At 42.7% G+C, this 23,292-nt stretch overlaps 1 protein-coding gene and 1 long non-coding RNA gene across 15 annotated transcripts in view; one reads left to right on the forward strand and one right to left on the reverse strand.

The window, feature by feature from the left end:
* Positions 1-23,292, reverse strand: part of LOC131706567 (uncharacterized) — a 54,542-nt gene that overhangs the window by 23,605 nt on the left and 7,645 nt on the right. Inside the window, exons 2-3 of the long non-coding RNA XR_009310648.1 lie at positions 20,650-20,743; positions 3,583-3,948 (exon numbers count right to left, since the gene is read on the reverse strand). This is a non-coding gene — a long non-coding RNA (uncharacterized LOC131706567). The remainder of the gene's footprint in view (positions 1-3,582; positions 3,949-20,649; positions 20,744-23,292) is intronic.
* LOC117402042 (ELAV-like protein 3) overlaps positions 21,847-23,292 on the forward strand; it is a 30,384-nt gene continuing 28,938 nt past the window's right edge. For 4 of the 14 annotated variants that reach the window (XM_059007886.1, XM_059007896.1, XM_059007900.1 and 1 more), the window contains exon 1: positions 21,849-21,990. In XM_059007886.1, coding sequence (XP_058863869.1) covers positions 21,916-21,990 — 75 coding nt within the window. In that variant the 5' untranslated portion in view covers positions 21,849-21,915. Of the gene's footprint in view, positions 21,991-23,292 lie in introns of all 14 variants that reach the window. The other 10 variants (XM_059007893.1, XM_059007889.1, XM_059007891.1 and 7 more) reach the window with 4 other exon arrangements.

Consider the following 23,292-nt stretch of genomic DNA (forward strand, 5'->3'; position numbering starts at 1 on the left):
ACCTCCAGCCTGATGTCATTTCAAACATTCAAAGGCTTTTCTTCGCACGGCAGTAGCGCTTTGGCTGCAAATCATGTGGTCTGATTGTGGCTGGATTAGGGTTGCCACCTGTCAACGTTTTCCTCAGGATCGTCCCGGTTTTGAGGAAGGTGTCCCGGGATTTCAATATGCCTTCCCGGGACACTAAATGCCAGCACCATAAATTTCAAGTTAGATCAATCAGGGATACAATATCACTGCAATAGACATGCAATATGAATGGGTTGTCAATACTATAGCAGTAATATTATCACAGTTTCCTATTGGATGAATGTAGGATTTCTAGAGAGTTTCACCTTTTAACAGAGGCCCTTCTGTTTTTTTGTACCTTGGAGGTGCAGCCCTAGTATTTTTCTGCAGTGTTTGCAGAAGCACTGTCCTCTGAGTGGCACACTGTGCTCCAAGACCTGAACCTGTAACCCTCACAACACGAATCATGTGAACCAACAGGGCTCTTAGCAAAGAAAAAGGCATCAAAACGCCCCGACTGCAGCCAGTTAGATTGAAAAAAATCTCATTGAAATGGAAGAAAAGGGGCAAACTATTATTATTATATTATTTTAAAAGGGATCCTTCAATGAGAGTCAATTAAAGCCAAATCAATAATAATAATAATAATAATAATAATAATAATAATAATAATAATAATAATAATAATAATAATATACAAATAAAAAATAAATATTCTGTTATAGATACTGAAGAATTGGCAGATTTTTTTATAAAGAAAATACTGCATTACAGTCCCCCCCCATTCCCCAACTATATATAGATAGATAGATAGATAGATAGAGATAGATAGATAGATAGATAGATAGATAGATAGATAGATAGATAGATAGATAGATAGATAGATGCAACCAATACAAAATCTACAGAGACAGACTTTCTTATGTTGCTTCTGAGCTTTGATTTCACATCTGCTGCTGAGGGTGTGTGTGTGTGGGAGTGTGTGTGTGTGTGTGTTGGAGGGGGGGGGGGGGTCCATATGTCAGCTAAACCCATTGCAGAACTAGTCTAATCTAATTACAGGAAGAAATATTGGCTAATATCACTGGGGGATTACCACCCAAAACTAGAGCTTACCCAGTGAAAGGCTGATCCCTTTATACAAGATCTCACATTATCCCTATCTAGATCAGTAGCTTAAACTCACAGTGCTATTGTCCAGCACTATTCGGGTAGGGATTATTTTTTTTCTCTCTAATCATCAGCGTGAACAATGAAAAACGAAAGACCTGCACAGGTTGTCCAAGAACAAACTGCGCGACTTTTATCTTTCTTTCTTTCTTTCTTTGCAGACTTCACACTTCCAGATATTACTCCTTGTTGCTCAGGTGACAGACTTCTTTGAACATCCCATAATAAGACTGAGCTTGTATAATGATCGCCTTAAAGAAAGGGGTGCATTGGAGGAGAAATCACCTTGCCAATTTGCACAAGCGAACGTATATGAACACCTCAAGATGTGATATTCTTTATATACCGACCTGCAGGAAAACCTTTGGGTGTGAGAATTTACATTTTCAAGTCAAGTGATGTAGAAACAATATGACCCTCATGTGTGAAACGACCACTTTGTGCTTGAATTAGGCATCTTAAACAACTTCTAAAAAGTCATGCATTTTACCATTTGTGGCTCCGTGTTCCTTTTCTCTTACTATTTGAAATGAATTGCATGTGTGGCCTATTAAAGTCATCAATTAAATTAGACAATCACTAATCACTCTTTTGACAATTTTCCATGATTTTCAGTGACAGTGTTTTCATTTCCTAAGCACAACAAATCAAAACTACAGAAGCAATGTTGTAATGCAATTTGCACACAGCTGTGCATAGAATTCTACACACACAGGAAAACATTAGGACTGTGGCAGGTTACACACATATGCCCTTGTGTTATTTCCAACTTTATATTGTTAGCCTTTGCAGATGAACCTTTAAAAGAAGATTTTTCTATGTAATGGAGACGCGTGTTTCTTTAGGATTGTCTCATTGCATGGGATCCAGGGACGCACGCACGCACGCACGCCCGCACGCACACACACACACACACACACACACACACACACACACACACACACACAGTCTCTCCTGGACCCTTGCAGTTTCCAGCCTCCTGTTCTATTAAAAGACGAAGTTCCGAGAAGTTTCCACCCTGTTTTCTCCCCCTACTCCCAGCTGCTTGATGCCTGATCTCTGTCATTAATTTTTAATAGGGCTTGGCTTCCTGAAAGCCTAATGTACTATTGATTCAAGCTTCCATTACAGTGCTTTTAGAGATGGATTGCTCGGGATGGAGGAGAGAGAGGGAGAGGGAGAGGTCTTGGGTATCGAAAGATTAGCAAAGTGCCTCCCTCCTTGTCTCATTGCTTGGCGTACAGTATTTTCCACTAAAGCCCTTTCTCAACTGGCGGTCTCAAAAGGTAGCTTTCGTGCTATTGTTTGATTAACAATGTACAGTCATACTCCTCTCTCCAAATGAAAGGTGGTGTGTTAAAAAGTACTTTGATTTTCTTTGGACTCCTAGAAACAGTATTAAGATATGTCACAATACTCAAGGCTACCTGGTTTTAAATGAACAATTTCTAACTTTAAAATCATGAAGAACGGTATTAATAATTGAATGCACTTTTAGCTAGGCATGTCAAGATTATATACTGTGGTACCATATATATGGTGCCGTAATACAAATCTATTTATTTTACTTTATACAGCATCATTATTATGCAGCAATAGCACAAATACATCCCATGTAAACACCCCCTCGACCATGCTGTTACAGTACTCAGGAGGCTGTGTGGTCCAGTGGTTAAAGAAAAGGGCTTGTAACCAGGAGGTCCCCGGTTCAAATCCCACCTCAGCCACTGACTCATTGTGTGACTCTGAGCAAGTCACTTAACCTCCTTGTGCTCCGTCTTTCGGGTGAGACGTAATTGTAAGTGACTCTGCAGCTGATGCATAGTTCACACACCCTAGTCTCTGTAAGTCGCCTTGGATAAAGGCGTCTGCTAAATAAACAAATAATAATAATAATAATTGTAGCCATGCAAACCACAGCCCAGCATGGCACTTCTGACTTTCTTCACAATTGAACTGGACGCACGTCATGTGCCGTGGTTCAGTTCAAAAGGCACACGTCTCGGTTTACTGAAGGTCCAGACTCAGCTGCCACTGAGCTCCCCACTCCAGCCCTTTCTAAAAGCTGCATGGATAGAGATCAGTGAAATAAATGAACACATGCATAATGCAGAAATGAAAGCAGGACCTGGTAACCTCGGGAATGACTGCGGTTGGTCAGCACAAACTAATATTCCCTCAGGGCAACCAGGCCCTGCTCCGTGATCGCTCCATATTTCAGAGGTCCGATCACTATGATCACGTAATTCAATCCCACTGCATCATTTTCCACGTTTGTTTTCCATTTATGACAGGGTTTATAGGAACCCAAACGCTTTTTCCCCCCAGCTGAAAAGTCAGTCGAACCCAAGTCTTCAGTTTTATGGCCCAATTTAAAAACTCTGTGGTCCCTGAGTGGCTCACCTGGTAAAGGCACGGCCGCGTGGTGCGCAGGGTGAGTCATACAGTCAGGAGAGCGCAGGTTCACCTCCTGGCTGTGCGGAGTCGCTGGTCTTCGCTGGGGACTCTGAAGGGAGAGTCGCATTGGCTCTGGTGCTCCCGTGGGTCAGGGAGGCAAAATCGGCAGGGACTGTTCCTCCTCATCGCCCTACCGGCCAGGCTCCCAGTGAGCTCAGAGCAGACACCTGCAGGGCTTGTCCTCCAGGGGGTGGTAGCTCGCTCACATCTGCTCTGGAGTTCCTGGGTGTGGAAGAGGAAGCTGGATCGGTCGTGGGATCGGAGGACGCCCGCTGAACCTTCAGTCCTCCTCAGCAGCTGTGCGGGGAATTGCTGCGGTGAGGGGAAGGAATGATTGAACATTCTACATTGGGGAGAAAATCAGGGGGGTAAAATAATTGTCCACATTAAATAAAAAATAAATAATGGAAAAAGCAACCCTCAATATCCATGCCAGCTTTATCACTGAGGCTGCAGCCTGCAAGTCAGATCAAGTGCAGACAGGGACACAGGATCTGAAGTCAGTGCTGCACAATTTCATTGCATTGAAACTTCAACCAGCATTACAAAGCCTTCCACCTTCAAATGCATATCACTGCTTTCAGATCCTGCGAGTAAACAAGAGGCTCCAGCAGTGAATTCCACATGGCGCGTTGATGTGCAGAGTTAAAGGGACCAGCGCTAGACCAAACCAATACCCTGTGCACTGCAGATTAAAGGTAATGTTCACACCCCCCATCTCTCTCTCTCTCTCCTTCCTCCAGTGAGAATAGATTGCACAGGATGGGTTGATAAAGACACTAATGTTAGCCATCTGTCAGACACACCAGCTCTGTCTCTCGCTGCCTTCCTTCCACCTCCTCAAGACCCACCTGTTTAGACTGCACCCCTCCTGCTCTGCACTGGCCTTGCCTGACCTCAGCACCACGTTACTGGATCCTCAGCTGAGGCACAATTGTACTACAATGTCTTTGTAGATATATCTGTTGTAATCCTAACTTGCTGCATCCTAGTTCATATTGTATTCTAATAGTATTACTGCACTTCCTGTAAACCATACTGTATTTAAATATTAAGCTTACATTGCAAGCCTGTACTGCCCTGTAAAACCTGCAAGTCGCCTAAATATATAAATAACTAAATAACTAAATAAATAATATTAAAGTAAATGTGTTCTTTTCTGCTAAAAGAAAGCTACTGTTGCAGACTATCCAAACCCAGTTTGATATTTAGAGAGAGAGAGAGAGATAGAGATAGAGAGAGAGAGAGAGAGAGAAAGAGAGAGAGAGAGAGAGAAAAAAAGAGAGAGAGAGAGAGCACAGAGCTATAAAATATTGCTGAGTCTGTTATGTTTAAAAACGTACACGTCATCAGATAAAATCGAAGCTTCATTTGCAAAACTAAAAATACACAACAATTTGCAAATGCCTTCATCATATTCGTTTTCTCGTACACCAAAAGTATAAACAGTTCATTTGTTTAAGAAGTACGGTACTTGAGATCAAAGTTAGGATGTAGCTTGACGTCATTCCAGCGTGCTTTGTGTGTGTGTGTGTGTGTGTGTGTGCGTTTTTTTTTTTTTTTTAAGTGGTTCCTCTTATGGGTTGAAACAAGTGTAAAACACAACACAGGGTATCCTTGGTGATAATGTACCGTGTGTGTTCAGGTGTTAGACAGAGATTCATCACAAATTAACTATAATGGGTACTTGACACCGTGTGTTAAATTGATTAGCTTGCTGTAGTGTTTGGACTGGCACATGTTTGTGAGCAATCCACTCCAGCTCTGATTTTTAAACTAGAGCGATAAGGATATTCGAATCCAGAAAATTTGCTATTGTTTTTTGACTTTCTAATGCCTTTATCTGTACAGCACCACCGAATTTACAACTTAGTGTTTCAAATCAAATATCTTATTTACGGCACCAAATGTGTATATAAAGTATACATTATCAGAGCATTACCTAAATGTAGTAATTATGCACCTTTTGCTGCATGTAACATGAAATCGGTGAAACTGTCTGTCTCACAAACTTTTCACATTGCACAGTAAATAACGAAGTAACTACGTCATACTTTCAAGATTCATAATTCGAAAGCCAGGCCAATCTTACATGAATATAGGCTCAAACTCAACAGAAATATAAGAAAGTTTACAAACGAGAGGAGGCCATTCAGCCCATCTTGCTCGTTTGGTTGTTAGTAGCTTATTGATCCCAGAATCTCATCAAGCAGCTTCTTGAAGGATCCCAGGGTGTCAGCTTCAACAACATTACTGGGGACTTGGTTCCAGACCCCCACAATTCTCTGTTTAAAAAAAGTGCCTCCTATTTTCTGTTCTGAATGCCCCTTTATCTAATCTCCATTTGTGACCCCTGGTCCTTGTTTCTTTTTTCAGGTCGAAAAAGTCCCCTGGGTTGACATTGTCAATACCTTTTAGGATTTTGAATTCTATACAACCCTCCAACACATGGCCAGGCAACTAAAGTGTTCACTTTTAGATTTAATATAGATGTTCCTCGGCTGCAGAGGTAGCAGCAGATGTAAGCTTTGCATCACTAATTGCTGGCATATGGTGCTGTGTGTGTGTGTTTGTGTGTGTTGGGGAATGGGCTGGGGGCTGGGGGAGACTTTTATAGTCTTGATTTTCAATGCCCCGGGACAGAGGGACGGAGGAGCAGGTTTTAGCCCCGAGGTTCCGAATCTGAAAGGAGGGGAACTCTTTTCATGGGTGCTGGGGCACCTATTCAAATGCGCGTGCTTGGCATTGTACAAAGCTCTCTTTAAAGGCGGAGCAGCCCATTCAAAAGCCTACCACAATCTAAACAGAACCAGATTTCCAATTGAATGCTACTCCCGTTTCTTTCTCCATTTGAAGATCTTATTCCGTAAAGAAAAATGAGCAGAATTACCAGCAATTGATCTCAAATGCAATTGGCTTCATGCAGTATCACACTGGCACTGTAATTACCAATGTGCATTGATTCAAACTACTGTGACACCATTGGCAAGTCAATGTGGAAACGTAACCCCTGACCCTATAGTTATTACCTTCCCATTGCCTCACCATTGCAGTGCCAGTGTATTGCAGCTGAAAACCATTTGGTGAGGGTAATATACAGAAATATTGGTGATACTGTTGATGGACATCTGATCCATGTACAAATAAATTGGGGAGAAAATAATAATAAAAAAAACTACTTGTCTCATTCGGAATACTGCAGGAGTAGAGTTGAAATCATCATCAGGTACAAACCGCTACAAAACCCCAAAAATACAAGAGAAAACATGCCTGTGCCAGCAATATAATACACACAAGGAGGCACCGAGTAGGGGGATAAATCAATCGATGAATGTTTACTTGAGGTTAGGAAAATAAAAGCCATGACCAGCGATAATCAATGAATCCTTCCATCTCTAATGGTACGTTTGTTCCAAATGAATGATGCCATCGTGATGGTGTGTGTGTGTGTGCGTGTGTGTGTTTTTTTTAAAGATCAAGTATGAATTTAGCTAGAAAGCAGGCAGGGAGGGAGGGAGGGAGGTGGGGAAGCAGGGAGGAGGGGAGCTCTTTAAAATGCAGAACTGCAATATGGCCTTTGTTGGAAAGATCAATTCCAGTTTCTTGTGTGTGTGTCTGTGTGTGTGTGTGTGTTTGCTCAAGCGATCCATCTTCCCTGGTGCACAGGGACGTGTGCTTTCTGCAGCTCCTCGTCTCTCAGAGCGCACGTCTGCGCTCTCCAACAGGCAGACGCAGCACAGTGGCTCTGCCGTAATACACACTTAGTGTCTGCTGACACGAGGATACACATCAGAGCGCAGAGACGTGAGCTGAAAGGGAAACTAAATATTGCCTGCATTTTCATTTCTTAACGGTTTAATGTCCTATTACATGTGTATGGTTATCTTTTGTTCCTGCGCGGATCACTGACGGCCACGCTTACTAACTATCCAGGCTTCTGAAAAGACTCCTGATTGCGGGGTGGCAGTACTGTTACACAGGCAGCACATAAAGCTTCACCTGCTGGCTTCAGTGCATGCCCAGCAGACTGTATGCCTACACAGATCATGGTTGCAACATGACCCACTGATCCATGTGTCTAAGAAACAGAGTCACACAGCTTGGCTATCCTCAGAATACTTAAGGGTAGTCAATGCTCTATCATAATAAGAACCTTCCTTAATACTATTTGTAAGGTGGTTGTTACTATTGTGGTCCATAAGGACACACAGATTGCCCTCTTACAGTGCCACCAGCATCACTTTATACATTGCCCCTGTCTCCTTGGAGGGCACTGATCAGGACGACTTTGCTTAACTTCTGACTTTATTAAGGAGCAGGTGCTGTATGTCTGGAAAACGGTATTTATATAAAGGGTGAAAATCAACGACATTGTTGATCTGGGTTACCACACGCGCACCCCATGTTGTGTGGTGGAGTTGCATGCGATGGGCTGGCAGCTGCATTGGCGAAGGTTATGTGGTTGGCAGGTTTATGGGGCAACGTACCCCTGGATGAAGATGGAATGGCTACAGTTGGACTTCAACAGAAAACGCCTGGAGCCACCAGTAATATTAACCAGGCTATAGTGGTTTTACTGGACACAACAAAACCGTGCGCCATATAATGTGGAAGATAATAATACTAATAATACTACTACTAATAATAGTAGTAGTAATGTCAAGATTATCTCCACCACCACCACCACTATCCCACAGCATCTAGCAGCTGATCTGAGATCAGCAGTGATGTTTGGAGTGTCTCTTGAGTGCCCTGATCAAAGCTCTCTCTTAATGCACAGCTCTTTAACACATAGGAATAAAGCACTCTGGGATATCAAAGGACCGTCCCAAAATCAAAGCGATGGTCCGATCGACTGGGTCACACCCAGAATTGATCCCTCCCTCATTCTAATTACCTCGCTCTAGAGGGGACAAAAAGATCAGTCAAAAAGCTGTGCACTTAACTGGAAGAAAGTGTCTCAGTAAGAACTTGGCGTAGACAGACAGACAGTGATCAAAGGAATCAATCAAAAACAATCTGAGGGGCCACATTACAATATAGTGGCCCCCGTTGAAGCCGCTGTGTGCTGTGCAAAGCATCGCTCAGCTTTACTCAAGAGGATTCAGGATGGTTTGATCTGTTTCCTGTTGTTCTGTCGTAATATCTTGGTTCTGGAAGAAACAGGTCAGAGAACTGATTTTGCGCTGTTCCGATTTCAGAAACGCGAGGCTGGCCTTCGTGGAAGAGCTCGGATGAGGCGTTTGTGATTTATTACCTGCTGTGCAGAATTGCATCCCTGAGGCTTTCATTCGCCCAGATCAGCTGGAGGTTTTCCTCTATGCATTCTGACCCACATCCAGTCTGTCCCTGGCTCCACGCTGCATGCAAAATACAAATCTGTTGTCGTTTCATTGTGCTCTAGTGTGGGCAAGCTCAGAGGTTTACCATCGACCACGACAGCACTACAAAGTGTCAGTCAGCTATAAGGCTCGAACCATGGCCTCGGTGTCCCTGTTCTTCCAATGGCAGGAGTGTGAGTCAGCGAGCGCCTAATTAAGAGCGCGTGCTCCGTGCTAACTTGCTCGGGATGGCAGCTCTCACATCTTGTGATATAACGCAGACTGAAGAGTTCGCACGTCAGGTTTATATTTACCCCCCGAGCTGTGAAGTGAATTTATTAGCACTTATTAAAAAGGCGTGAGGCGCGCAGTGTGGCAGGCGAAACCTGTGAAAGTTTAAACAAGCATTCTCCCTTATTATTTGAGATTCTGTCTCTCAGCGAAAAGGCGCAGGTGCTTTATTAGGATTGAAAAGACTATCAGGTCAGGTTTGCGTCCGTTTTATTAAGCTGCGTTTGAGTTTATTGTTTTATTTAGATGACCTCTTGCAGAGCTCTCTCCCTCACTGTACATTTCTGCTTACTGTGTACATCGATTGAAGCCTTTCATATCTAACATTCCCTCAAGGTATGCTTGTTTCAGCCTATAACATATCTATGGCCACTACTTATGTATTAATTTGATTCAAGCGCTGTTTCTTCTATAGAACCTTCGTATGATTCTGTATTCTGTGTGTGCTTAAATAAAAACAACCGATGACAATATCTAGGGTTTCTGACTTTAGGTTTTAACCATTAAAGAAAATGCTAACTCAAAGGAATTAAACAGGTGCTTGCCCGATCGAAGACAAGGTTCATGGCGCAGTTCCCTGGGTTTTGTTGCAGCACACACTGTGAATTCTCTCTCTGCTGTAATTTGATTTTGAGCTCAGTTCTCAGGATGTCTCAACAAAGCTCCAGGAGACTACTTTTGGAAAATAGCAGTAAGAAGCACTCAAGCCCAGATAAACACAGATTTTTTTTGGACATCTATCAAACTCTCAATAGTGCTGAATTTAGCAACGCTAAAAGAAACTTTATACATTCAGCTACAAAAACATTTCGACTCAAGGTCTTTTTTGGAGTTAGAACGATCACAGGAACATGACCGTAGAACTGCTACAGACCCCAAACCCCTTAACTTCTCCTGAAAAAAAAGCAAAGATATCACATTTAACCTTTAACATTTTGACCCACCGCCATCAAAAGTAACTTCCAATTCTACATGCAATTTTCTAATAAACAAAATAATTGAGGAAACAATTACTAATTTCAGAGATCAAAATGAACGCATCTAAGCATGCATCTGACATAGGTGTTCAATTCATCCCTTAAGTGATGCAAGAGAGGATCTGGGTATCTGTGGGTCCAGCATGGGTCTGATGATTACAGAAGAACTTTTCAGCAAGGACTGGATGCAGGACAGGCTGAGTTCCCTTCCCCGTGCCTTGATCCTTCAAGGACCTCAATGCGATTGCTACACTGCGTCTCTCCCACTGGTATAAATGAGCTACTTCCAAAACGCTCAGTCTGAATTCTAATGTGCAACTCTAAGACACGCTGAAGAAAGCGCTGGCCGAAACATTTGTCTGCTTGGCTTGTAGGTCTTAGACACCGCAGCTAATCTCAGATCAGCTTTTATATTTCACAAGGTCAAACTATAATTCTTGCATCTGCCCATGACAAGTTTGTTCTGCCCACAATGGCCAAAACAGCAGCCGTACAGTAACCCTGACAGAGAGGAGGTGCTGGGATGGCTTGAGTTTCGGTATCCGTTACTGCACAAATCAGCGCTTCACAGAAAAACAGGGGCCATTCTTGGGAACAGACCGTTACAATTGACCCCTAATGTCCCTCAACTAATTATAGTGATTTATCACTGCTGTGTGGCTCCCTGACTCTCCTGAACTGTTTAAAAAAAAAAAAACGGACTCACAGTTAGTCACTAGCAAGTCAGTTTTTATTGTATTTTATAATGTTTGGTCAAACCCCTGAACTTGTAGTGTGTGTATGTGTGTGTGTGTGTGTGTGTGTGTGTGTGGTGTGCGTGCGTGCGCGCATGGTGTGTGTGTGTGGTGTGTGTCTGCGCGCGTGGTGTGTGCGTGTCTATGTGCGTGTGCGCATGGTGTGTCTGTGTCTGTGTGTGTGTGTGTGTGTGTGTGCGCATGGTGTGTGTGTGTGTCTGTGTGTGTGTGTGTGTGTGTGTGGTGTGTGTGGGGTGTGTGTGTGTGGTGTGTGCATGTGGTGTGTGTGTGAGTGAGTGTGTGTGTGGTGTGTGTGCACGTGGTGTGTGCGTGTCTGTGTGCGTGTGGGCATGGTGTGTGTGTGTGTGTTTGGGACCTATTAAATACCGCTAATGGCTGCTTACTTTCTTCAACAGTCAGGTTACAGCGCTGACGAACAAAGAAGAAATAATAATATAATAATAATACACCGGACAAGGCGTTGCTTTGAAGAACCGAATCAGAGCGAATTGAAACCCTTATACGCTTATATTTCAAGGGTGCTTTTATAGTTAGTGTTTTAATCTTTTTTGTTTTATGTATTTATTTATTTATTTTGGTATGCGTTAGACGGTAATTGCTGTCTGTCGTAACGATTCTCCCTAACAGCTCGGCGCGCACTTTACTGAGCATCCCATTATCTCGGAGTCTGTGAAGCCAGCAGAAAAAAAACACTAAAAATGTCATCAGCGAAACCCAATCAGCCTCTTTTTTCGATTAACTGCACACATTGTAGGGTGCTCACGGTTTCGGCACCAGCGGCTCCTATATTCCCCCCCCCCCCCCCCCCCACGCCCCCGCAATTTTTTTTTTGGTACATTAATATTCATATCGACGCCGCTGCTGACAGAGAGAGAGAGAGAGAGAGAGAGAGAGAGAGAGAGAGAGAGAGAGAGAGAGAGAGAGGCCTGCACGCTGCCACACCAAAAAAGAGAGAAATATCTAAAAAAAACTGCCGTCTTAATTAACAGCACCGAGACGCAGTTGTTTGAGGTCAACAATTAAATATCTTATTATTATTATTATTATTATTATTATTATTATTATTATTATTATTATTATTATTATTATTAGTAGTAGTAGTAGTAGTATTAGTATTATTAATTATTTCCTCAATGTTATTTTATTGTGGTTAACTCATTTTTTTTAAGTTAGAATGGAGAAACGTTGGTCTCGAGTCGGCGGAATGCACGCTGCTCGTGCTATCCCTGCCTCGTGAACAAATACATATTTTATTATTATTTTGCCGTCTCCTGCGTTGCAAATTCACACACAAATAAATTGCAACCCCCTTTTTTCCGCACGCACGTGAACTAATACATTCTGGTCCGGCTGAATGGTTTGTTATCGCCATTAATTAGTTATCTGTGTGCAACACACATTGCCGAGCATAAGGTTCAGGGTGAAGGTTTTTTCTGAAGGTCGGGGTTAGGGCAATATTGTTATGAATAACGCAGTTTTATGAAAGCAGAGAGCTCTATAAATTGGATTTGCAGACTAAATAAAAACGTTTTTTGTTCTCTCAATTAAGCAAAAAAAAAAAAAAAACAGTAAAAAAACCCTGAAATCTGTAATCTGTTAATTGCAATGATATGCAGAACGCTTTGGCCTTTGTGTCTGAAAGCATTTTAGGTGTTAACACGCCGAGCTGTCTGTGAATAATGATGAGATGCTTTTTAAGAGGAGCTGCATGCCGCGTTTTTTTTGAGGTTATATCTGGAAATAAATTCAGGTTTCATTTGCATAGCTGTCAGCGAGCCTGAAATGAGACTGACAAAATGCGCCAGGGCTTTTCATCGAACCGCAGACAGCGCGCTCCGATTTTACGCAGGCATTGTGAGCAGATCCGCACCGTGTCACGCTCTTCGGCGAACGGCCAGACAGCACAGCACCGCGGGCTCAGCGCTGGGACACGGCTGTCATCGCGCTCAGCTGCCGGCTCTGCGTTTCAGAACCATGGACAGTTCTACTGGTGACGCGATCAGTGCAGGCAGACCGACAACTGTTCAAAATGCCGTATTACAAACAAGTTTAATAACATTTATCAATTAAACGTTAAAAAATTGCGATGGTGTTATAATCATGTTTAATTCAACAGTACAATATTCTGGTTAATAGCTACAACTTTCTAGAGGTTACCCCGCTTTACACACGTGTCTCCGTCCAAATGAATGCCATCTCCTATAAACCAAGTCAAACCCTTGTAGCATCCCTTCAGAGGGACTGAGCAAATATTGGGGAAAATGAGTTCACTGGCCATAACATGCATTAAAACGCTTGTTGCTGCTGTGGAACTCACATATTAAGACATAGCATTGATTACAAATGTGTTCATTTAAAAAAATAAATAAATCAATATACAGACTATTACACTGTACATGCTCAGTACAGCTGTGGACAAAAGTTTTGCATCACCTAGAATTTTGGGATTAAGACATACTTAAAATAAAAAACTATATGAACATAATTTAGATCTTTTATTTAACATCATGTCATCAAATAAACTACACAATGATATCACAAAAAAATTCTGGAGTGTGGAGTAGTGGTTAGGGCTCTGGACTCTTGACCAGAGGGTCGTGGATTCAATCCCAGGTGGGGGGACACTGCTGCTGTACCCTTGAGCAAGGTACTTTACCTAGATTGTTCCAGTAAAAAACCCAACTGTATAAATGGGTATGTAAAAATAATGTGATATCTTGTAACAATTGTAAGTTGCCCTGGATAAGGGTGTCTGCTAAGAAATAAATAATAATAATAGTAGTACAGTATTTCATGTTACATTTCGTAATGTCACATTTCACCATTGCTGTCAGTTTTTCGTAAAACATATGGAACTACAAAGAGGTGGTATGTAATTCAATACATTAACGTAACATTATTCAGCAGGTTTCATTTGACTTTATGAAGCAAAATTAGTTAATTCTATAGGGTGATGCAAAACCTATGGCCATTGCTGTAGGACTACAGGGGTGGGGGGTAATTATGAAAAAGCCTAGCAGGGTTTCAGGACCACGGTTAGCTCCCAGTACACCTGACTGCACAGAATTCGGAGCAGTGCAGTGACACGGGCCCGGGGCTTCAGTACCCTGGACAGCTCCCAGCACACCCTGTGAAGTGGCAGCTGACTGCACATTAACAAGGGCTGCACACCTATACAGCTCTGGCCAGATTGTTTTGCATCGCCCTATAGAATTAACACATTTTGCTTCATAAAGTCGTAAACCTGCTGAATAATGTTAGGTTAACATACTGAATTACACACCGCTTTGCAGGTTTCCCAGATAACGAAAAAAACTGACACATAATTGAAAAAATGTGCCATTTCAAAATCTAACATGAAATACTACTGTACTGCTATTATGGTTTCCGGTAGATTTTTTCGATATCATTGTGAAGTTTTCTTTGATTACATGATGTTAAATAAAAGATCTAAATTATGTTCATATAGTTTTTGTATTTTTATTATGTCTCAATCCTGAAATTCTAGGTGATGTAAAACTCCAGAAGACAGTAACCTGCACAGTTATATGTTTGACAGTAAGCTGTGCGATTATATGTTTGTGAGAAGGAAGGATTTGTGCAACACTGTGTAAATAAATTCAGAGGAAGAAAAAAAAGACTAGCAAAGTTATCCAAATAATGATCCCAAATTGATTCTGAAATAAATCTCTCCGTCCTACATATTTGGAAAGAATAGAAGCCTAGTTTAAAGAAACCAACAATTATTCCTATTATTAGGTTATTTAGCAGACGCCTTTATCCAAGGTGACTTACAGAGACTAGGGTGTGTGAACTATGCATCAGCTGCAGAGTCACTTACAACTACGTCTCACCCGAAAGACGGAGCACAAGGAGGTTAAGTGACTTGCTCAGAGTCACACAATGAGTCAGTGGCTGAGGTGGGATTTGAACTGGGGACCTCCAGGTTACAAGCCCTTTTCTTTAACCACTGGACCACACAGCCTCCTACAATGGCAAATCAAATAGGGGAAAACATTTCCAAAGCGAAGACAAATCTAAAGTTATTGCAACTTTTTAGTGAAGGCCTGATTAGCTTGTGGCTTACGGGGAAAGCCCTGATATTATTGTGCATATCCTCGATACTTAACCAGTAAATACCTTTTAAAAACTAAAGCGATCTCCCTTAAGCGGAGATTTAAAATAGCACAAGTTAAAATGCTCCAATCCCTTACATTTAATCAATAAACATGCAGACAGGCCCTTTTAAAGGAAGTGAAAGTAGAAAGAGCATTGTGGAGAGTCTTTTAAACATGCGTCTCAACGATCCTTCCCACTGAGGTCCTGTGTAAGTCCTGCCACTCAAAGAGGACCTTGTCCTTCAATCACGCACTCAAGGATTTCAACAGCGCTGAAGCTTGTTGAAAATCTACACCCCAGAATTGAGTGTGAACGGTTTGAGGAGCCTGGCAGAGACTTCGGGCATCTTTCAGTCACCCCCACAATCCCTGGAGCTCAATCTAATCGGGCATGGCTGGGATGAACTTGAACAAGGCATTTGTCATCGTGATCCTCTGCTCACGATGATGAATGACTGAATGGATGCCTCAAGACACCTTCCGGCACCTTGTGGAGTCTTTGCCATAGTATTTAGATACAGGGCTTGGTAACATGGAAATGTATCTCTGCCGGTGCAGCTCTGGCCAAAAGTTTTGCATCATCCTATAGAATGAACTAATTTTGCTTCATAAATTCAAATGAAACCTGCTGAATAATGTTACCTTAACATATTGAATTACACACCGCTTTGTAGTTTTCCCCTATAATGAAAAGCTAACAACAAATTTCAAATGTGACATTTCAAAATCTAATATGAAATACTCCTGTCATGGCTTCCGGTAGACTTTTGCGTTATCATTTTGTAGTTTCTTTAATTAGATGATGTTAAATAAAAGATCTAAATTATGTTCATATAGTTTTTTTTTTTAAATGCGGTCTCAATCCTACAATCTTAGGTGATGCAAAACTTTTGGCCAGAGCTGAATATTTGAAAACATTGACAAAGACTTCTGATCAAAATGTTTGTCATTGACTTCAGTGTTTAATACTCACGGATTATATATTTGACTTGCTAGATTAAGAAATGCCTGCTAAACCTGTCATACCAACAATCCTTTTAAATTAGAGTTTGCAAAAGAAAGAAAAAAAAGAGGAGGGTGGCGAGATTGCTGCAAACAGAAATGGTGAACGTAGCAGCTATTTCCTGACCTGTCCCTGGACTGCCTGTGTAACAGATGGATGACCAACATTATTGAACGTTAGCTGTCCTGTATTGATTCTTTAAGAACACACTTTACTGGGCGGGGAGCTGCAAGGAGGGGTTTATTATTTCCTTTAATCTGCAGTGCGCAGGGTATTGATTTTAGTGACAGGTCTGGCGCCGGTCCCTTTAACTCCCTGCACAGAAACACACCATGTGGAATGCTGGAGAGAGAGAGATAGAAAGATTGAGTTGGGGAAAGAAAGCAAGGATGGGCGAGAGGGAGGGGAGTGGGACGCGTTTAGTATTCAGGAGCATGCTCGATGCGTTGGAGAGAGCTTGACTCACACACTCCATTCGACAGCAAAACAAGGTCATCCTGGCCGACAAAACAATAGGAGAGAGAGAGAGAGAGAGAGAGAGAGTGAGAAGGAGAATCATTTCATGTGCATGTGTACCTTTTCTGGGTTGGGGAAAAAAACAACAACAACAGTAGAAAACCTGCGTCCCTGTGGAATTTTAAATCAGGCCCACTTTACTCTGAATCAGCCACGATTTGCCAAACAAAGGCTCTTTCTCTCATAAGATGATAATTGGTCTGAAGCAGCACAGCCTGCAGTGGCAACAAACAGAAAGGTGGCATCATTAGGAAGCCTGGACACCCCCTTCATTTTAATTACTGATATTCTATAAAAAAAAGGGAAATGGAAAGTGGAAAGGGGAGGGGGGGGGACGGGGGGGGGGGGGGTCTGGTTTAACGAAAGGAGCACTGGAGAAAGAAACAATAGTGAAAGCAGATAGGAGTCTCCCCACAGAAAATGTGCCTCTTTCAGTCTCCCTACTCAAGCCATACCTTCTGAGACAAGTGCTTGAATATTCCCTCTGCCAAGCTGCCATACGATGTATTTTGGATGAGAAGATGTTTATTTTGCACTCAGCTATAGCTGTGTGTTACACACCTAGACTTGCGTCTCCAGGAATATTTAAAAGCCAATACAAATTCCAGCAAAAACCTACAGACATGTAGGGTCCCCTATAAAGCGAGATGCCAACTGTGCCTTCACCTTTTGCCATGGTGTGAAGTTTAATTTCTCTACCACTCACATTAGCAACCTTGCAGGTAGACATCAGTTTTTCAGAGCTGGATATCTTGATGTTAATGTCAATTCAGCGCCAAATCAGCAGGGATTTCTGGCAATATAAATAATGCCAGAGCCACGTTGACGTCTCTGCTATAAATAGGCAGGTTTTAACTGTGCAGACACCTCACAGGTTAGAGGGAAAGGGAGGCGGGTATACAGGCAGGGATGGCGTACGAGTGGGGGAGGGGGCTGGGGGCTGGGAGCTGGCAAGGTGACTTTCGAAGAACGCACAGGGTGCCAAGACAAGATGAATAGGTTTGCATTGATTTGGAAGCGAACAGCTGGAACAAATTTTAAATTGAAAAAAAGAAAGAAGCGTGTTTTCCTGGAGGCTGCGGTGAGGCTGGTATCCATTCCTTCACCTTGCTTTACTCCTGTGCTTCAGGCTGCCAAACCGAGACAGCGAAAAAAGAAAATTAACCCCCCCACCCCCCCCCAAAATAAATCCAGATCATTTCTTAATTTTGTTCTTGTTATTCTGTGCAATAAATAAGGATTTTAAAAAAGAAGCATACCCCTGTGATGATTAGCATGAAAAGAATCACAGCGCATCTAACTGTTAACCCTTTCGGGAAGACTTTATTGTACACACTGAACGCAATGCAACAAAAGCAAAACCTCATTGTACACACTGAACGCAATGCAACAAATGCCGAAGAAGACTCAAAAGCTTCTGATAAAGACAGTAAAATCCAAGTCTTTCAACTAAAAGTCTTTCTCAATGTCTTCAATGTCTTCAATGTCCTGAAGACATTTTGGCAGGAACGTTTGTCTTCTGTTAGCCTTTCTAAATGTACCCCTATTGTGTGTTGTACAGTTATAGATGAACGGTTCGACTTTTTCTTTTCCTTTATAAAAACCAGGGGGTTTAAAAGGTAGAGGCTTTGTGCTTTTGCAACAGGCAGCCACCTGGGGTTGACCGCGCCTCCCGGTACTTCTCTGTGCCTTTTCTGTACAGTGGCATACTTCACAATACAGCTCGGCGATTTAAAATGCTTCCCTATCATGCTTTACCGACGCATTGTTCGTTTCCAAAGCGCACAAAGGAAAGTGCTTGACAAGAGATGGGAGCTCTTCAGAAGAGCTGTCTCTGTGTTTTCTATAAACTGCAGCCACCAGAAACAAAATGCAGAGAGGCAACAGTGGGGAGGGAAGCAGGGAAGCACTCGCTCCTTCCGTCTCTCTGAATCAAACAAAGCTGTTGGTTTTTATTTTGTAAACTTTCACCAGCGCTCAGTTGACCCTCACCCCTTCCCTCCCTCCCTCCCCCGCTTTCTGATTCTCAGGATTTCAATGTTCGAGACACCTGCTCCAGTTCAAGAGGGACAATTGCCCCCCAACCCCCCTCGGGTAGGACAATGGGGGGGCCATTTTAAATGCAAAGTAGGCCAGATGAAGATGGAGAGAGGCAGGCTGCTCCATCCTCTCTCTTTAACTGGGGTTGAAGAGGGGGAAGGGGGAGAGCTCAGGGTGTGAGTGCATGCTATTACAGCTATGTATTCATACTCAATACCCCACATCAGCTGGCTTAACACCTGCTTTCTGCTTGATGCCCAGGGAAGCCCTGATTGCTGATAATAACACATATAGAAGATGACAGGGCACCGTGTGGCAGGTTTACCACAACCACCCTCACTCCCAGATTTCACAGAACGGACAACTTCGAGATCTGACTGCAAGAGTGTTCATGGAAATCACTGAATAATTGATAGGACAAGACAAGAGCAAACCAGGGCGATGCAAGGATTGCCTGTATGTCCACCATCGGAAGCAGCTTTCAAAATACAGCTAGAGATAGTAGCGATTACCCTAAAAATCTCAGAGAGCCGTACAAAAACATACCACCAGTGAACAACAACAACAACAACAACAAAAAAGTCTAGCTTACTAACAAGCTCAGTAAATAGTCGCAACTACACTCAGACACCACTTCAGCATCGAAAATGCTTCAAACACAAAATCAACATGCTGTATTTGCACTGTACCGGCTTCCAGTGTACCTCACACTGCAGACTGCCCTTAAAATGAGACGCTTCAAAACTGCAGAGCTGTTGTGACGCTCAACAGACCCCTCCATTCGGGCAGCCCTGTGTTAACAAATACAGTCTGCCCACCAACATTCAAGATTCAATATTAAATAAAGGTACCCCAACCTACAGCTGTAAGTCAGAACACAGAAGGAGGCACTATCACTTTTATTCAACAGCTCAGCACTTGACTTATTGAGTGAATTTTTGTTGGGGTGATGGGGTGATGGGGTGATGGGGTGTTTAGGTGGCTGGAGAGGCAGGTCGATCGGGGCAGTCAGCTGCACTGATTCATTTGTCCACTCGGACAGTGCAAAGGTCACTATGCCACAATGTGACCCCTCCGTTGAATGGTCCAGCTCCAGCTCAACACAGTGAACGGTTGACAAGGATCAGTGAACCAATCAGCATGACAAAAAGCCAGGGAACAGATCTTTGTCGAGGCCATGAATAAAGTTTCGGGAGGGAGGGAAGGAAAAGGGAGGTGGGTTTCTAGAATGAAAACAGTTGCACAAATAAAACACACACACAATCTACTGCTTCAATGGATCTGAGGTCAAGCTGATCAGCAGGATCTGGCTTGCTCAGCTTCTGGATGGCACTCTGCTCAAATGTAAGAAAAACTAAGCAGTGCTTGGATTTTGAGACTTCTGTTTCCTTGTATTTTATCCATCGGAAGCAGATTTGGGAAAATGCTGTCAGTATTCTGTCTCTGGTCAACCCACAAGAGTCCCGAACAGCCCATTTATTTGACATAAGAACATAGGAAACAAGACAAGGCTGTTCGGAACTAATTTAAAAGCACATAATCTAGTATTTTTTTAAAATGTTCCCAGTGTTTTAGATCCTATGTTTGAATCCTTTAACATTTCTGGCCAAAAGTTTTGCATCACCCTACAGAACAGAGTAATTTTGCTTCATAAAGTCGAATGAAACCTGCTGAATAATGTTACGTTAACATATTGAATTACACACCGCTTTGTAGATTTCCATATCCAACATGAAATACTGTACTACTGTTATGGCTTCTGATAGACTTTTGCGATATCATTTTGTAGTTTCATGGTGTTAAATACAAGATCTAAATTATGTCCGTATGGTTATTTAATTATGTCTCAAACCTAAAATTCGAGGTGATGCAAAACTGTACACTGTAGTCTTTGTTATACATTCAGCAGCGTTTCTGATACTGCACAGCACACTGTTTCCAGCGCACTCCTTTGTCAATCTGTAGATAAAAAGGGAGAATTGGTTCTCTTACTGTGTGGGCACGTCCCACAAGAGCTGGTAGAGATCTCCTTCATCCTTTCAAGAGGAAACCGCGAGGTGGTTGAGAAGGGTCGTCTGCCGTGTGTCTGGAAAGCAAGCACGTGTGAAATCATCATACTGAAAACACATGAAAAAAAAAAACACAAAGACACCAGTGATAACACTAATAAGAAACAGATCAAGGCTGTCGCATTTACTGGTCACCTGTATTCAAATCTGGTTTTTACTTTCTTGAGTGTGTTTTCCTTCTGAGAAAAAAATATTTCTACTGTCCATCATTGAGTCATTGATGGCATTTCACCTTTGTTTAAAATATATAACCCAGTTCATGGGGCAGGCAGTATGAAAACAATTGTAATATATCATTCATGATCCCAAGAATGAGCGCATGCACAGGTTCAGATATTCATATAAAATCAAGCTTATCGGGTTACAGCCAAACGCAATCCGAAAAATCCACAGGAGGCTAGGAGTGAATGGCACATGTTTGGTAGGGATTGGTGCAAGACGAAAGCAGTTATCGTATTCACCTGGTATAGTGTGACTGACAGACAGACAGACAGGTGGACATGAATCAGTGTATAAGGGTGCCTGTTTTTGAATGAGGACCTTATAAAAGAAAGCTGGTGTAATTATACACGTTCTAGCATCTTTCAGCCTTGCATTACAGCACGTTGGTTTCTGATACCTTCACTGAGTCCACAACAGTCTGTGACGCATCTCAAATGATTGAAGCTGATAGGTAACTGAAGTCCCTTCTCTTTATGAGCATGAGAACCATTGCACTGAGACTCTAATCGATATCTCTTAGGGGGTGAAAGGGGGAGCGGTTCAGTCTCCATGCTTCAAGCCTATCCTGGACTGGAGGGAGCACCCTTTCTCTTAGGGGGTGAGGGAGGGAGGGAGGGAGCAGTTCCATTTCCATGCCTCCAGCCTGGGAGGGAGTGCCCTTTTTCTCAGGTCTGGAGGGGGAGATTTAGTCTGTGCCCTTCCAATCCTGAGCCTCTCATTCAGAATCGGACATTCAGCAAGGAGGCCCATTGCCAACTACGCCACACTACTGTCCTCCGAGGGCTGAGCTTGGCAGGAGGTTGGAAACATACAATCAATTGTGCCGCTAGTGTTCTCTCTCTCTCTCTCTACTCCCTCCCTCCCTTCCTCCTTCCTCCTGTCTAGCATTAACTGCCACCCCCTCCTTCTTTCTCTCTCTCTCCTCCCTCAAGGGACGTGAGTCCAGTGTCTCGTTCTCTCGTAAGACATGGCGGCTTCCACACTGCAGAGGAGCAGAGCCTTCAAGGAAGCAGAGCGCTTATTTCTCCTCTCTTCCCATGAGGTACAGTAATGCTATTGCCAATCTATTGTGCTAATGCATCGCTTCCTGCTGTCTCAGCCTGACAAATGCTGTTCTCTCCTGCCAAAGGGTTGCCTGTTAAAAGCACACCCGGGCTCCTTATATATATCGCAGGCAGAATCTGCTACAGCCAGTACGCGGTGCTTCTGTGCTTTGTAAACCTTCGGATAGCAACACCAGCAGTTTAATATAATACTGGCATAGAAGCCGTCTGTACTACTGAAAATCATGCATGGATTTCTGGTTTGTGAGAAACTGTCACAAAACATGCAGAATGCGGCCATGCATGTGGAAATAGCCATGTAGAAAATAACATGAAAAGGTTTCATCAGAGTTTGAAAGGAGGGTGGTAGCGGGCAGCACACTAGTCAGAGCGTCTGTGGTCCAGACTGCAGCTGCTACCGGGAAATGAGTGCGGCAAAGACCGCTGGCGTCTCCTTGAAGCTGGGAAGATGCAATTGGTGATAGGGGAAGAAGACGGTTGCAGAGGACTGGGACGTCAATCAAAAACCAAAAAAAAAAATTGGCGCACAATAACCTAAAGGCTGAATCAATTCAGCGCAACAGCAAAACCGTAATCAATCTGAAAACGTGCTGGGTGTCAGTGTTGGTTAAGGTGTTTCAGCAGTTTCACATGCTTCTCTGTTTTAAACGCGGGAGCTGCAGTTTAAGGAAATGCCATTTGAATTGCTTTTGAAATGTTTTCAAACATTCCCAGTGGTTCTGTTGCTCCAAAATGGAGTCATTACCAATTTTTTTGCCTAAATGCTGGGAATGAACATACTCCCTCAGTCCATTCAAATCATGTGAGGATGCAACTCTCAATGTGCTGTCCCTGTGTGTGTGTGTGTGTGTGTGTGTGTGTGTGTGTGTGCTCAAAACAGCCAACTTCCCAATGTTGTGGATTATTTAACATACCTTAAAGTGTGTTTGAAATCAAACAGTGGAGGTGCTTATATAAGCATTTGATGCCACGGCAACTACACTTAGTTATTTCAATTTAAATCTATTCATGTGTTTGTGATGCCACTTACTACATAGTTAATGAAGTAACCATCTACTATTCCTTTCTACTTAAACCTGCAGGCATCATGATATCGAGTCTATTTATTTAGATACTGCATATTTATACATCAATACATAGGTATGTAATAGGAGCTGGCAGAGTTGAAAAGTCACATTGTCACAGGATTTGAATGGACTGAGGAAAGCATGCGCAAAGCCAGGTGAAGGCAGATTCAATAAAATTATTATTATTATTTGTTTATTTAGCAGACGCCTTTA

This window comes from Acipenser ruthenus, chromosome 36 (genome assembly GCF_902713425.1).
Source record: "Acipenser ruthenus chromosome 36, fAciRut3.2 maternal haplotype, whole genome shotgun sequence".
In the NCBI taxonomy this organism is placed as follows: Eukaryota; Metazoa; Chordata; class Actinopteri; order Acipenseriformes; family Acipenseridae; genus Acipenser; species Acipenser ruthenus.